The 15852-nt window shown below is 32.8% G+C and overlaps 1 protein-coding gene and 1 non-coding gene across 2 annotated transcripts; both read right to left on the bottom strand.

Moving 5' to 3' along the window:
* Positions 1-1012: 1012 nt before the first annotated feature.
* Positions 1013-1084, bottom strand: Trnap-ugg (transfer RNA proline (anticodon UGG)). The gene has a single exon. It is a non-coding gene; the product is annotated as a tRNA-Pro (tRNA).
* A 2377-nt stretch (positions 1085-3461) lies between these two features.
* Positions 3462-7642, bottom strand: LOC126833882 (uncharacterized). Its single transcript, XM_050565454.1, has 3 exons — positions 7237-7642; positions 5450-5838; positions 3462-4364 (listed from the first exon to the last, which is right to left on the bottom strand). The coding sequence occupies exons 1-3, from the start codon at positions 7423-7425 to the stop codon at positions 4268-4270; spliced, it is 675 nt and encodes a 224-aa protein (XP_050421411.1). The 5' UTR covers positions 7426-7642; the 3' UTR covers positions 3462-4267.
* Positions 7643-15852: the final 8210 nt, after the last annotated feature.

Genomic DNA, 15852 nt, shown 5'->3' with positions numbered 1-15852 from the left:
TTGCTTATATATTACAGAAAAAAGCCACATCGTTATAATACAATTTATATACCACAGTATCGTGTAAAAGTTTTATTGACAAACATATTTGTAATTGTATTCTATCTGTATATATAAAAATGAATGTTTGTTTGTCCTTTATGCATTTGTGCACCATTTATCTGATTGCCATGAAACTTTGGGAAGTTGTTGAGTACACTCCCGCGAACCAAACTGGCATAGTACTTTTTGAAAATTCCACCCCTAAGGATGACCTCAAACACGAACTTTGTACTTTAAAGACGAAATGTAAATAAATTAAATGTTTGTAACCATGGTAACCCAAAATAAACACTTGGTTTGTAACAATAGTAACCACGGTACTCGAGTAAATGGTATAATAAGGCACATACCCGTTATTTTCTTCAAAAAACCCGCTTTGCATGGATTAATTTTACAAAGGCTGTAATCAAAACTAAGAAACTAAATTTTCACATAATATAGACAACAACATCGCCTGTGTTCTATCATCGCCCTTTTTTAATTATTCAGTTAATGAATAATTAATTAATTAAGAAAGGACTTTTGACTTTTTTAAAAATGATTTAGCGTTGGTTGTATTAGGTATATCGAAAAAATACGAATGATGGAACACAGATAATTTTGTCATAAAAAATATGTATGAATTTCTTTCCTTAACTATGTATGAAGCCTGAGAAAAATTAATCCGCGTAAAACTCAACTCAACAGAATTTTTTTTTAAATCGCTGTCAAGGATGCTGTGATCGTCTGAAAAATAATTTAACTACTAAAAAAGAGTCCTAACTACTGAACTCGTAGTTACACATCACAGTTAAGATTTTGTAAAAATTTGCCTATACTTTACTCCTTTAAAATGGGCGGTGTGGCGTCCTCTTAAGAAAAAAATAACCGTTATTACTTTAGTTTCAATATTATATTTTTAGATCAATAATAAAATGTACATTCTATCCGATTTTTATGTTCGGGTCCTTGGACTTTTCAAAAAAATGCTGGGCCTGTCCGGGATTTGAACCCGGGACCTCCTGCACCCAAAGCAGGAATCATACCCCTAGACCAACAGGCCACGTGTTATGTTTTGCTCAAAACAGTCACATATAAGCTTATCATAAACTTGTCACTACAAAATTACATATTTTTTCATCTGTATAATTTTAGTACATGGCAAAATTACAGAAGTTTTTAGCAAATATAAAATTATGTATTGTTAAACTCGATTATAAAAATATATAAATACAAGTAGGCAATTTTAATTCACGAATGTATATTAATCAGTACGAGTATTATATTTAACGGCGCCTGTCGACAAATTATAATTTGTGAATATTAATATGACTCAACGATATGTTTTTTTAAGGAGTAAATTATGAGGACTTTTTTATGTAACTTGTTATATATTAACACGCCATAGAGAAATCCATAGTAGTATTTTTTAAATTTGCATCCAACTTTTACAACGTAGTGTTGCTTTCAGGGGCGGATTTACGGGGGGGGGTCCATGGGGTCTGGACCCCCCCCCCCCAACGCTGATATAATGTTTTATTTGAAATGAAGTATATATTTAATGTATTAAAATAACATGTTGAAGTATAATTTTTTGATATTTTAAAATTTTTTCAATTATCTTATCTATTCTTGTGTAGGCAAACGGAAGAGTACCTACTATCTGCCCCTATCGAAAGCTTGTATGTGTATTAGCCATTCGCATTAAATTGCTGATATTATGTTAAATTATTGACGATTATTATAGCTACAATATCTGTATTTCCAGTAATCGATTATGTTGCGATAGTGAACTTATACGTATTTTTCCTTTTAACAGTTCTTTTAGAAGGGACGATTATATTACTATTTTATACTGAAATACTAGTATTGACATTTGACTGACGCGAACATACGGTAACGCAATACGAGTAGTCGACTACTCGGGAAATTACAAATTGTCTAAGCTTAATTAGTGAAATTCGAGATTTCTTCATATTTCCCAAACGAAAAAACGTTTTATCACAGAAAATCCTAGATTCTTCTTATGACACTACAAAAAAAAAACACTGAAACGTAGTTGTGAAACGAGGTGGATTGAACGATACCACGCAGTCCATGATTTTTTAGAGGTTTTCGAATTTGTTGAAGAGTCTTTCGGTGAAATATCGGAATGGAATGATAGTGATATTAGTGGAAAGGCACAACGATTGCGAAAATCCATGTTAGATGGAGAATTCATTATTGCATTATTAATTTAAAAAAAGGATTTGGATTTGGGTTACCTCTATCAAAACAATTGCAAAAAGTAAACATTGATTTGAGATTAGCAACTAAATTAGCTGCTGAAACTCTAGAAGAAATGAAGATATTTAGAAATACTGCCCAAAAAACATTTCAACAAATATATACAGCTGCACTTGATTTAGCTGGAAAATTTCAAGTAGATATAACAATGTCTAGAATTACAGGAAGACAAGTATAGAACGAACATTCAAACAAAATCCACCGAAGAATACTACCGCATATCTATATTTATTCCATACATGTTTATTCTTACATTAATGAACTTGAACAAAGATTTGTCCATCATAAAAGTACACTTTATAATTTTCAGTCATTATTTGAATCCGAAGAAAATGAAGATAACTTCATAAAATTAGCCGATTATTACAAAGATGATTTGGAGTCCATAAACCATTCGTTATTATCAACGGAGTACAAGTTATGGCAAAGAAGATTAAAAAATATGACGGAAAACCGGAAAACGCACTCCAAGCTATGACTGTTTGTAACAAAGAAATATACCCAAGTGTCTTGAAATTATTCCAGATCCTTGCTACTTTACCAGTCTCCACTGCATCAAATGAGCGCACCTTTTCAAATTTGAAGCGAATCAAAACATATCTAAGAAATACCATGACTGAAATAAGGATAAATTATTATGTCAAATTTAAAAAAAAATTATTTGTAAAATTAATTAATAAAAATATTATTTTTAATTAAATTTCAGGCTCGATTGAACGGCTTGGCAATGATGTCGATTCACAGGGATGAAAGCTGTTTAACAGTTGATTCAGTATTAACCGAACTTAGTAAAAAAAAAAAAAGAAGAGTCGATTTTGTTTTGTAAAATAAATATAATATAATATTTAACATTAAACTCTATGTGTGAATGACGATATATTTTATAATATATAAATAAAAATACAGGCAACACTTTTTTAATAGAAATAATGCCTTTGAAATATATATCATTTTTCAGGACCCCCCCCCCCTCCAAGAAAATGTTGAAAATCCGCCACTGGTTGCTTTTAAATTTTTTTTTACAAAAACAGATTTAGCGTATAAAAATATCTACAAAAAATTAGAATAAGGCTTATAATTTAGCTTAGACATTATCCTATCGAAAATCTACAACGAAATAAAGAAACATTTTGTCTACTAATTATACAATAATATAAAATATAGATATAATTATTTATTATCATATAAAATGAATTATCTTTTAACAATTTCAAAAAGAATTATTTATAACTAATCAGTAGAAATTAAATTTTAATTACAAATTCAGCTACATTATTATTGTTAACTAAAATACAAGCAATTTAACTTTTAATAGGTGATACCTAAACCGTACACAAGTGGCAACAATTTAGAATGTATACTATTATAAATTGGCAAAAACAATTTGTAATTTAAACTCTAAAATCATAATAAGTAAGTAATTTAAGTTTGATCCAATACAAATCCTATAATATTCACAATATTGATGAGCTATCCACGAACACAAGTCGAGAATATTAAATATAACATATTATTATTATTGTATTCTATAAATACATAAACCGGAATAATTTAAGACAGTTAATCTATTTATAGATATTTATTCTAATTATATTAGACAGGTAAATTAATTGAATGATGTCAGGAAGAGGAGGCATCGAATAATTATTGAAAAACATCATTGCATATTTGAAACCTAATTTTTTTATCAATAAGTAAATAAAATATTAATTGTCGCTCCACTGAGGACTACAATAATGATTGTATTTCAGACATCAGGTATTTAAAAAAAAATAATAATATAATTCGATAGCTTTGCATAATTCCTCATTTTTCTTAATTTATTTTAACTTAAAAATAGCGATATTGAGTCTATTAAACGAAAGGTATACAAAAAAGATAGGAATAAATAACATAAATTAATAAATAAAAATTGTGTCCTTTTTTAGTCTAAAATCCTTTATTTAACGCGTACAATGAATTAATTTTTCTGTTCAGTGACAGTAGAATCGTCAGATTGTCTTTGCTGAGGCTGGAATGATTTGATTACACCTGGCGTATGCACCATTTGTAAAAACCTAAAACAAAAAATATTTAATATAAAACATACTGCGATAAAAAATTGAAATATGATTTTCGATTATGTTAGGTAAAATAACAATTTTAAGAGGTGATTTTTAAAGGATCACCACTATCAAAGGCGTGCCCATAGGGTGTTTTTCAGGAAGAGGGGGCATCTGAGACCCACTGATAAAATACAAAACTTGTCAAAAAAAAAATTAATTTGTTTTTTTTTGTCAACAATATTTTATTATTGCAATACAAAAAAATTTAACTTTTACATTTGAAGGTACCCCATGCAAAATTTCTGACCACGCGTTTGCGCGTGGTCTAATTTTTAAAAATATTTTTTATGACTTAACTTTTAAAATGTTATTTTTAATTTGATTGAAGCTATTCAGAATCGTGGTCATGATACTTCAGTAAACTACAGTTAGATATCAAAAAAAAATGTACGATACTACCTATTATTTCTCATCCTCCATTCAAAACGGTCCTCATATTATTATCACCAACTACCAAACATCCGAGAATTTTCTCTACCCTTTTTTATTTATCACCATCGTGTCTACCAGTACCACCCTTCCGACTTTTTTCTCGTGACATGCCAAAGTCATCTGAAATATATTATAGCAGCTATTGATGTTCTTTATCTTGTCTTTTTTAGTCACCCTTCTCCATGGTGTAGTGTTTCGTCCTTTACTCATCTCCACTGACTCATCCTCTGTCTCTCAACTTAATACGCTTCATAAAATATGTTATGAAATATTTTTTAACAAAGAAAACGGTTTAAAAATATTCTGGATAACTCGCAGTTTTTGATATTTTTTTTTACAAACGGAGATAAGTCTGTTATCTTAGCGCAATCATTAACCAGGATTAATTTTTAAGAGTCAACAACAAAGCATTCCATGTACCTCCGGAGTAATTCATAGTTTATTCGCTAAAACAAAAAATGAGCTGTCTTGGTTCAAAACCATTCGGGAAGAAAATTATGAGCTTTTCACTCTCTGGTTACGCGTATATGCTCAACATATTACTCCGTCGAGTTGAAAATTATATCCTATAGGAAGTGATCGAAGCTCATAAAAATAATCCTTACGGTAAATGAGGCTTTCGGATTCGTCGACACCGTCCCATGGGGTCTCTGAAGTATCCGGGTCCACACTTGCGGTTGGCCGTGCTCGCAGACGTCGGGGCCGCGGCGGAGTTGGTGGCGATCGCGGCCGTCGTTGTGGTGGTCGCGATGGCCGCCGACGGATCGGTGGGCATGTCGGGCGTATTACCGTTGCTGGCGATTAACGCTTCGACCATCTGTACGATTTTTTCGCTGTTGGACGGCCCGAACAGGTCCGGCACTCCCGTAGTAGTAGTGGACGGAACCACGGCAGACACGGGCGCCGAGGCCGGCGGTGGCGCCTTCGTAGTAGACGAAGCGATCGGCTTAGACGTGTTCTCGGTTAGGTCCGAGTAATCCGGTAAGTCGCTGTACTGTAATCAAAAAATATAAAACGGTTGTAAAAGTTGTCAAGCCAGCTCAAAATTCAAAACAATTTAATTTAAAAAAAAAAATGATAGAGCTATAGCATAGTTCTAGCTATGTAATATTTGATTCACTGTTAATAATATTTTCTCGTTGGATTACTGTTAGAACTGAATACACTCGACTCATTTAAATAACCACTATACAGTCACTAATCTCCAATAGAAACGGATGGCTATTAACTGAATTATTTTACCATTCATAATAACGACCTCATAGTTTATTACAAAATAATCATACGAGAGTATGTTATAAGCTGACATCAGTGGTCAATGTATATCATATGTTTAAGCGGCTTTCGTCAATCAAACTTTTTGAGTTCAAAATTCAAATCGTTAAAAAATTATAAGACGTAGAAAATTATAAGAATGTGACTCCAGAAATTACAGTTTGGATATTATAATCCCGTTCAATCGAAACTTGATTATCCACATTAACGAGATCTTTGATGCTTGACGTCTAAAGACGGAAATATATTAACGGTTATACTTTATATACCGATCATTAATGCAAATGAATACGACCGAGAGCAATCCTTAAAATATACATTTGGACACTTAACAAACAATTTCGAAACGGAAATAGTTGTACATTATTTTCCCCTTTTAAGAGTTTAAATTTAAGGATTATATTTATTGTATATTTAATGTTAATTACTAAGATTTGAAATAATTAACCAAATTATGTCGTATACGATTTATTCAAAATCTTACAGTTTTATTGTGATAAGTTTATTCGATGTAATCATACAAAACATCCTTAGCCGGTATTTAAATGCTTAAATGGGGATACATTTTTGTTTGTTCAGGCAAAGGTTAGATTTTAAAACTCATTCCCACTTATTGCCATTTTTCGTCTACTTTTTAAAAAGTGTATTAGATCTAAAAGTTTCTACACTTCACTGAGTTCTATCTTGCCAACATAGCGTGGACGCACTTTTAGGACAAGTGGTGCATTAAAAAATTCACAGTTCAAGCCCTCTCTTTGTCATCAATCACGAGGGTCAACATTTATAATTGTATTATTTATTCATTAGTTGTCTACAGGGTGATTGCTTAACTATGACCCAGTCAATATTTCATAAAATACTACTCTTAAAAGATTTTTTTTTTTTATACTTTTGAAGTTTGTAGTTCGATGAAATGAGTTTGGGGGTCAATACTAAAAGGGCCGCTATAGTGCACAGGCACAAAAGCAAAGTCTGCAGTCGCACATCAATAACTAATACGGCGAGCCTTATCCACAAGCAGGGTTGGACAATTGTATCTATAGGGTTTTTCAAGATACAAAATGAAATTTTTTTATTATTTTTATTATTCACAATAACATTGTTTTGTTGCACTCACGTCGTCGTCGCTTGTCGATGAATCGTCGAACACGGCGTACAGCTCTATGTTTTTCAGGTGTATCTGCAGGTTGTAATCGCCGGTCTGGCTCTGGTCGAACTTGATCGTGGCGCCTTGAGCCGACCGCATCGCCACCTCGGCGAGTGCCGCCAAGAAGAGGACGCACCACCTCCGCCGCGTGTACGACATAGTTGTGTTCGAATCGAACTGGATTCAACACGATATGATGTGAGCGAATTTCGTTGGGTCGACCGCGTCCGTCGGATTGTCGACGATTGATGTGTTGTGACTTATTTGTGAATAACAAAAAAAATACAAAACGACCAACCGACCGAGTGAGTGAGTGAATCTGACGGCTACTAGTCTGCACGGCGTCAAAGAGGCGACTGTGAGCGGACCGTTGGCCGCATTCGTTCTCGCCGACAGCAGCTCTAGAGGACCAGTTCGCGTGGCGGATAAGGCGGCAGCGACGGTGTATTTTGTTAGTTTAGCGGAGGAACACAGGGTGAACGCATTGATTGGCCACAAACTGCACGCTTCTTTTAGTGGATACAATATATTATCATGTATTAAGAGTATACAAATATTACTATATTAAAAACCCGAGTTAAAAAAAAACTGTTAACGAAGAGGCTATAATCAAAAAAAGGTACAAGTGACATTTTGTCATTTTCAAGAAAAACTAAACATTAACTTCCAAATCAATAAATAGAACTAAAATAATTAACGTACAATAATGTAGCCGAACACAATTGTGGTTCCTTAAAAAAGTCAAAAGATCAATAATAAATAATAATAATTTAAACATTTTTAGAAGCAAAATACCCCATTAAAATTCAAACGTAGAACTTGTATCATACCAGTAGGACACAAATGCACTTATTTCATAAATTAATTTCTGATCAAATAAAAACTAATGTTGTTTTAACCTAAGTCCTAATTTTCGAATTTAGAAAGAAAAAATGTTGTCAATTGTATTCTTTTGGTTCTCACGACTTCAAATGTAATTGGTTAATATTTAATAATAAGTGAGGTATTTCAATAATTAGTTACTCATAGTTAGATCCGGGCTGGCTAAGACAAACTTCACATTTTTTAATTGAAATAATGCCATACTTTATAATGATTATTAAATAAATTACGCTTATTGAAAATCTCAACATATACCTTAAGCTAAAAGTTTAACTTTAAAGCATTTATAAATGGGGTTTTCAAAATTCTGAAGAAAATCCGAATGTGCTGTAAAGCAACAATATGGTGGCTTAGTCCGCTCGTGTTCATAAGTTAGAGAGGCGTAAAACGTTTCCAAAGGATTGACATGTGAATAGTGACACGTGTTAGTACTTAAGATGAAATACCGAAAAGATAGGCAGGATAAATTTATCTGGTACTAAGAGTTAAGACAAAAGAAACGGGTGGGAAATAGAAACATTTTGGATAGACACATCACTTCTCTTGAGTTCTGTCACAATGTCGTAGGTTACGTATTATTATTATATTAAATAGGCAGTAATTCCTTAAGTAGTGTGCCTGGAGAAAGGCAAATATAAAACTTTTAATATTGCCCTAAAGACACGTTGAGCGTTGCGGGCTTATTCTTGAAATTTAGTACAGTTCTATAGTCCTTTGTATATTCGTATATATTTTTTTTTCTTAAATAAGTACTTTTACCGCGCCGTCAATGGCGGTTGAATCATAATTTTCAGACGGTTTTGAAATGAATTCAAACCCGCTTGTTACATCCGTGTGGAAACCACCGATGCGCATTCAAACTGTGTTGTGTTCGTTAAACAAATATGCGAATTTTTTTTTTTATAATACGAATGAGATATTTTCTCTTTTAAGATTACTCCGGGCGACGATTGAATGGTGTAAATGAATAAAGATGAATGAAATGTTTTACATTGATGTATAGTCAATACACACACATATATTAGTATCCGGTGCCAATGTGCATGGTAAACGCGGAACCAATATTACTTTTTCTCGCCGAGCCCCCCATCGACAAGTAACTCCATTGTATTGAAAAATTGATCTTTTACGCGAGACTGCCAGTGGCGGGCCAGACGTCCTAGACTGTCTGAATCAGTTTAAATTACGACATAGTCACCACTTCGGTTTTTATACCTACAGCATGTAAATCGATTTGATTTTGTCCGGAAGTTGTAACTAGTATTTGTTCATAATATATCGTTGACTGTAAACGCGAAAAGAGCATACTTGTATTAATACCTCTACACCTACCTTAATAACGGAATGTACCAGATATGTACATCGTTTTCTGAATCTGAATGACTTTAAAGATGTTAACGCAGTGACGTACTTATGTGTTTAAACACTAACTTTAAGCTGCTACTAGATAGAATTTTAGATTGTAAAAACACAAATTGTTTTTTTTTCTATTTCTAATACAGATTTTTTACTATCCAAGTTATTTCTTTTAACAACATTCAAAACTAAAAATTACTCTTGAATATGTACCAACTGGCTATCGCGATAAAATGTTGAGATGAGTGATGAATTTACAATTCTCTGAATCAGCCAATACATAATTTAAAATATAAATGCTCAAATGCTTTTAGTGAAAACCGTTTGAGTTAAGTATGAAATACAATTATGAAGAACACTGGTTCACATCAAATAGGCACCAGTAAAATACGGTAAAATCTGGTTCACCAGTGATTGGCATTATAACAATGAATTTTATATAACAAATTTATCTCAACGGTATAAAATATGATATTCATGTATGAGATATTTAAAATATCTGTTATAAAATATGATTCTATATTCTATCTGATATAAAAAAAATACTATATTGCCAATAATTGGGGTAGTGCCATTCACTGGTGCTGTTACCCTACTTTATGCAAGTCTACATTTTCTATTTTTTTTAATTATTTATTCGTTTAAGGGTTTAAATTATTATGTTTTTTTAACTATATACTCTACTGTATTGTAGTATGTATATAGTAGTATTCGTAATAGTATACGAAGGGCACAGGGGAAAAACGGTAGTTGTCACATTATGAAAATTTTAGAGTATAGCAAAAACAAAGTTCGTGAATTCCTCTACCTCTTACATAAGAACAAAAAAATCACATTAAATGCTACTCTAATAATAAATGTATTTATTTAAACAATCTATTGATATAAATAAAAAAAATTATTGGCATAAATTGAAAAAACTATTTGAAAAAAAAAAATGTTCATAAGACACGATTAGGATTTGACAATACGATAAAATAAAAATTGGATCACGGGAACCCATTAAAATCGTGTTGGCATATTCAAGACACAAAACGAAACACATCATTGTACATAACAGTCTTAGGTGTAATATAATATAAACGTCGCCAATACATTTCGCTTGATGCAGATACATTATTAATCTTTTGACGGTATGAATCGTGACCGACTATACATTTGTTCGGGTATAGACTACATTATACATCATGTTCACAGAGAAACAACAAAAAAAAGTAAATCGGCACACGAATGCACCGTGTACGTGCTGCCAGTGTTATTGACGAAAATCTATTATATATATATATATTATTTTGCCATTTGCCATGTAGGTACATCTGATAAACAATTGTCAAATAACTAACGTCGGTCCGCAAGCACTCTTCGCGCAGAATAACCGTAAGTCGATTATATTATTTATAGCAGTAAGTCTGTTCAGACAATGGACTCGGGTAGAATTTCTTTTTTTTTTTGACAGTCAAACGCGTTACCCGGAACAACGTAAGTCGTCTCACGGATTTTTTTGATTTTCGTCCTGACCGGTTTCCGGTTGCTTTTCTTCGGATTGACAAACAAAATTGCCGTTAAAACGCGTATTAATTTTTTTTTTTTGAACATTCGCCGCCGTTTTTGAAGCCCTATCGCTCTGGTGTGATTGTGACGATATTGCCGGATAGATTTTTTCAAAGTTCTAGAAACACCCGTTGGCAGTTACGGAGGAATAAAAAGCGATATTACGATGATCCGCAATAATTCCGAATAATAACATATGGTAACCGTTTGAATGAGGTGTACAACGTTTTGAAATGTAATCACCCGAATAACTGCTTAGGTTTTATTCGGTACCAGTGAACTCACGGTGATTTCATTCAAAACAGAATGACAGTGCACAAAACGTCAGTCCTACACAATGGACGATGGGGTAACTGCAGCGCACCGTCTTATTACAAAACGTTAACGAGTCGACGAGTTCACGTTTGAACAATACACGGAAAGAAAAAATTGCTTCAAGAGTCAAGACTCCAGCTAGAAATTCTAGATTGGTATCAAAATGACAGATTCCTATTAAGTTTCACCAGAAAAGGTACGGTATACCAATTAGTAATAGGGACCACCGCCTAGCTTCGAGAATCGAACACATTTATAGTTAAATTTAATATTTATGATATAATCCGAAACATTTGAGATCAAGTCACAGTCAATGAATGGGGCAAATGTACAGCTGTGTTATTTTTGTTTAGAAAAAAACAAACAATTATTATATTTTTAATACATACATTACAAATATTATTGTAATAAATACACTAATATAATGATGTAGTACAATAAATTTACGTTTTATATTTTCAATAAATAAAATGTACGTACTACTTTAACTTGACCCTTTGGTCCCATCTGATGTGGTTCACACCTACAAAATTAATTTTATCGATCCGAGGAGAAAACTATACACAGGTCACAGAGTATAGTACCTACTCGTCTGTTACTCTTCTATCATAACAATATTGGCCGAAATAACTTTATTTGCCATTAAGTATAATAATATAATAATGTGTGTGTTTCGTGTACGTGACTTGGCCACCCCCGTGACGAGGAATGCCTTTCAATTCAAAGCCGCTTGTACCACTGAACCAATTTATCTGTATCTATCTATATCTAAATACACCATAGAGGAAATAAATAGATTCTATTCTATTAGGTTCTTTTTCAAAGTAAGCCAATGAGTAATCGAATGTAGTTGAGTATCTTCAGACAGACAATCGCTGTAGTGTTGACCAAAAGGATACGACGTGAAAAGTAATTTAACACCTACATAGTAATGGTTAATGGGTTATATCAATGTATTGAATTTTATTCAATTAAAATACAGGCTGTAGTGAACGGCATTCAGATATCGAGTACTCACATAAAAAATAATTCATGGAATAACGTTTTCAGTAAACACATAGTACCTACCTATATTGTAGTTTGAAAACATATTATTAATTTAGGGAACTCAATCTGAAAGAAAAAAAAAGTGTATCGACTGTATTTTTTTACTATAGCCTATAGATAGTAAACGTGAATTAGGTTCGGATCGTAAAAGTCAAGTAATAGCAATTTGATTAAGCAAAAGATAGTCGGTATGCAACGACTATCAGTAACAATTAGGAAAGGGATAAAGACAGGGGTGTTTTTTTTCACCATATCTTTGCAGTTTATTTATAATGGAAAAATTAAATAGTAGATAAAGTGTTTAAGTCGAGAACACTTTATATACAATTAGACTTTTAATATATCATTTCTGGATTCGTATGCGAAATTAGGTCAACATTTTCTCCCAAAACCCGAGACATATGCTTTCTAAAACTTATGAAATAATGTAATTTAACTGTCTAAAGTAAATTATCTTAATAAACTGCAAAGTATCGCTGTTTAAAAAAAATGTCTGTGCAATAAAAGGATTTAACAAGGTTTTTTTGTCGTCGGTTGTTAGAGGAAAATCATATATTTTTAATGATTAACATACAATGTTGGTTAGATTTTGTAAACTTCAGGATACCATTCGAATTGAGTTCATAATTAGACTTAAATTTTGGTAGATAGCATAACATCACACTAAAAAAAATACACTTTTACAAAAAAGTAAAGACATAGATTTTGTAGTTTAATATAAACTGAATAAATATTATTTTTGATTCAAATTTAGTTAGGTAAGCCAACTTAAAGTTAATTTAATATTATACTCGGTAAGGTACCTTATACAATGATTTTTTATAGATACAACTATATTTTCCTCCTTGTAAGGTCTTTTGAAAGTAACCCACCTTTTACAGAAAGAGACGCAATCTAATAACTTTGTAGAGAAGCTAAAATTTTAAGCCTTCCTAGTTATACTTACTGTTTGGTATAATTTGATGTTTTATAATTTTCAGCAACAGTTAATTAAAAAGGTATAATCCACGTCATAATTTATTTTATATTACTACCAAAAGCATACTTTTAGATTTTATAATCTAAAAAGTAAACATTTTTTACCTGTACACCTTGCATGACTAGTTTATTTTTTCAAATTTCCATAACTATTCCAAAATAAATCTTGAATTACTACTAACATTGATTAAATACAAATTGTAGTTAATCAATGCTAATACTAACACACGTTACATTGTATACTGAACAAACTTTCAAAGTGAACGTTAGACAAAGCGGACATTGAGCCAGGGACTTTTATGGACCCGAGTCGATGCCAACTGGAGATATCACCGCTGGTGCAAATAGTATAATAATATGTATAAATATTATTAAATTATTGATGTTATCGGTGCGCCTTGAGTCACCGTGACTGTACAAATTTCCCTTACGAGGAAGACTTTTATCAAGCTCTTAATATTTTTTTCCTCCCCAAAAAGGAACCGACGACGATGACGACGATGATGTACGCGTTAAGAACACATCATGAATGTATACATTATAATGTATACATTCATGTTATTATTATATTATACGATAAACAATAGGCACACAACGATTCAGTTTAGGGGACCGATTTGGTCGGTCGAAACGCGGTTTGTGTCACACGCATGCGAGATAATAATAATATTTTTTTTTTTATTATTATTATTGTGCTTACAGTCTAGGGCGACACGCCGGGACTCCAACGACTTCGTTATCTACAATGTGAACACTTACATATTTGTATATGTATATATAATATATATATATATATATCTCGGTTGTATATGTATGTATGTGTGTTTTTTCTTCTATTCAGTGGGACACTTTGCTTTGTCTAGACGCCTCGGTGTTTTCTGGCGATCATTCGACACAGAGAGTGATGAACTTCCTGGCCGCCATCGAAATCGCACGCGTGACCTCTCCTCCTCCTCAATTTCTTAGAGCCTGAATGACAATAATTACGGTTTAGTGTATTTTATTTTCAATTTTATAGGACCGACAAGTAATGCTAGAACTTTTTTCTTTTTCTTTAAAGTCACCTCATAATGTTTATTGACGAGACCCGGAGCTAATGACGCGTGTAGGGTAACCGGCTATTATCGGGTAACCGGTATAGTCTTAGCCCTTAGGACATTCATCGACGATTCGCCGTTAACCGAGTAGAACGTCCGAGTTAATCCGGAATAGGTGCACACGCAGAGTTTTTTTTTTTTGCATTCCAACAGCAGACCGTGCAAATATAATTACATGTTAATGTTATGCTGGAATTACCGGGGTAACTGTTCCGTGTAAAATCCACGTCGTTTTTGCGGGCGTCTTATCCAATCCGGTGACGCGTAACTCATAATTTATTATTAGGCATCTTTATTAGATCAACAATAGCACTTATTGAACCATTTTCTGTATTAGTGTTATAGCACTTAGGCCTTAGCACGAAATACAACCGTATGCAGAAAAAATCAGGGGAAGTGGGTACAGACTACATGGGAGATTTCGCCTGACAAAAACCAACACGTGTCTGTAGTTAAGTTACATTTGGGGGGGAGGGATATAACTGATTGAAAATATCAATTTTAAACTAATAAGAAAGATTAAGTTCTAAACATATTTTTAAAACTTCCACCTTTATGTGGGGGAAGAGTTTTAATGAATTTTGGATTTTAGATTGTTACCGGTTACAGTATACATTTGATTGAAATTTTGATAAAACACAATTGGCTCAAATGAGGTTTCTAAGTGGATATAGTCAAAAAATTATTTATTAAATACATAATGACATGCATTTAATGAATATTATTTGATAATCACGATTATCTTTTTGGCGAAACAATAAAATATGCCATGAAACCTGGAAAAATTACTAGGAGTCCACCCTTGGTCAGGCCTTTGCTCTTTGTCGCAGTTGCATTTTGATTTGGCTGGTTGACAGGGTTGTGGTTGATAACTAAACGTTGACCGACCACAAGGTTAGTGAATTTATGCCGAGTTCATAAAAATTTACAAAGTTTGTTTCCCAAGTAATTATTTCAGATACGAGAACTCATTTAATTATTTAAACACATCGAATAAAATCGTAAACAAAGTCAATGACTCGAGACGAAAAACTAGTTTACCCCTTAATTGTCACCTTCCTCCGTTGCGTGTACGATTATAGTTGCTGTGGTGTAGAGTGTTACGGTCAAGATCGTGATGATGCTAGTTCGTTGACCGAAGGAGGAGGAGGAGTGGATCAAGAAAGAGTGGTACACTTATATGTATATTTATAAAACTCATTTACTCAAACGCTGACGGAGCGACGGACGGTATATCCATAATGCTTGTTAACTATAAACATACGCACACGCACGCTTGTTCTAACGGTATGGACGGGTCGAATAAAAATGTCGATTAAACCATACGAGTTGTTTTTCCAGTCGACATAGGCTACTACCG

This window comes from Adelges cooleyi, unplaced genomic scaffold, assembly GCF_023614345.1.
Source record: "Adelges cooleyi isolate 19-005CV unplaced genomic scaffold, UGA_ACOO_1.1 ACOO_flye_CR_arks_rails_tigmint_CR_PRNA_2, whole genome shotgun sequence".
Lineage (NCBI taxonomy): Eukaryota > Metazoa > Arthropoda > Insecta > Hemiptera > Adelgidae > Adelges > Adelges cooleyi.
This window is presented reverse-complemented; position numbering and strand designations above follow the sequence as displayed.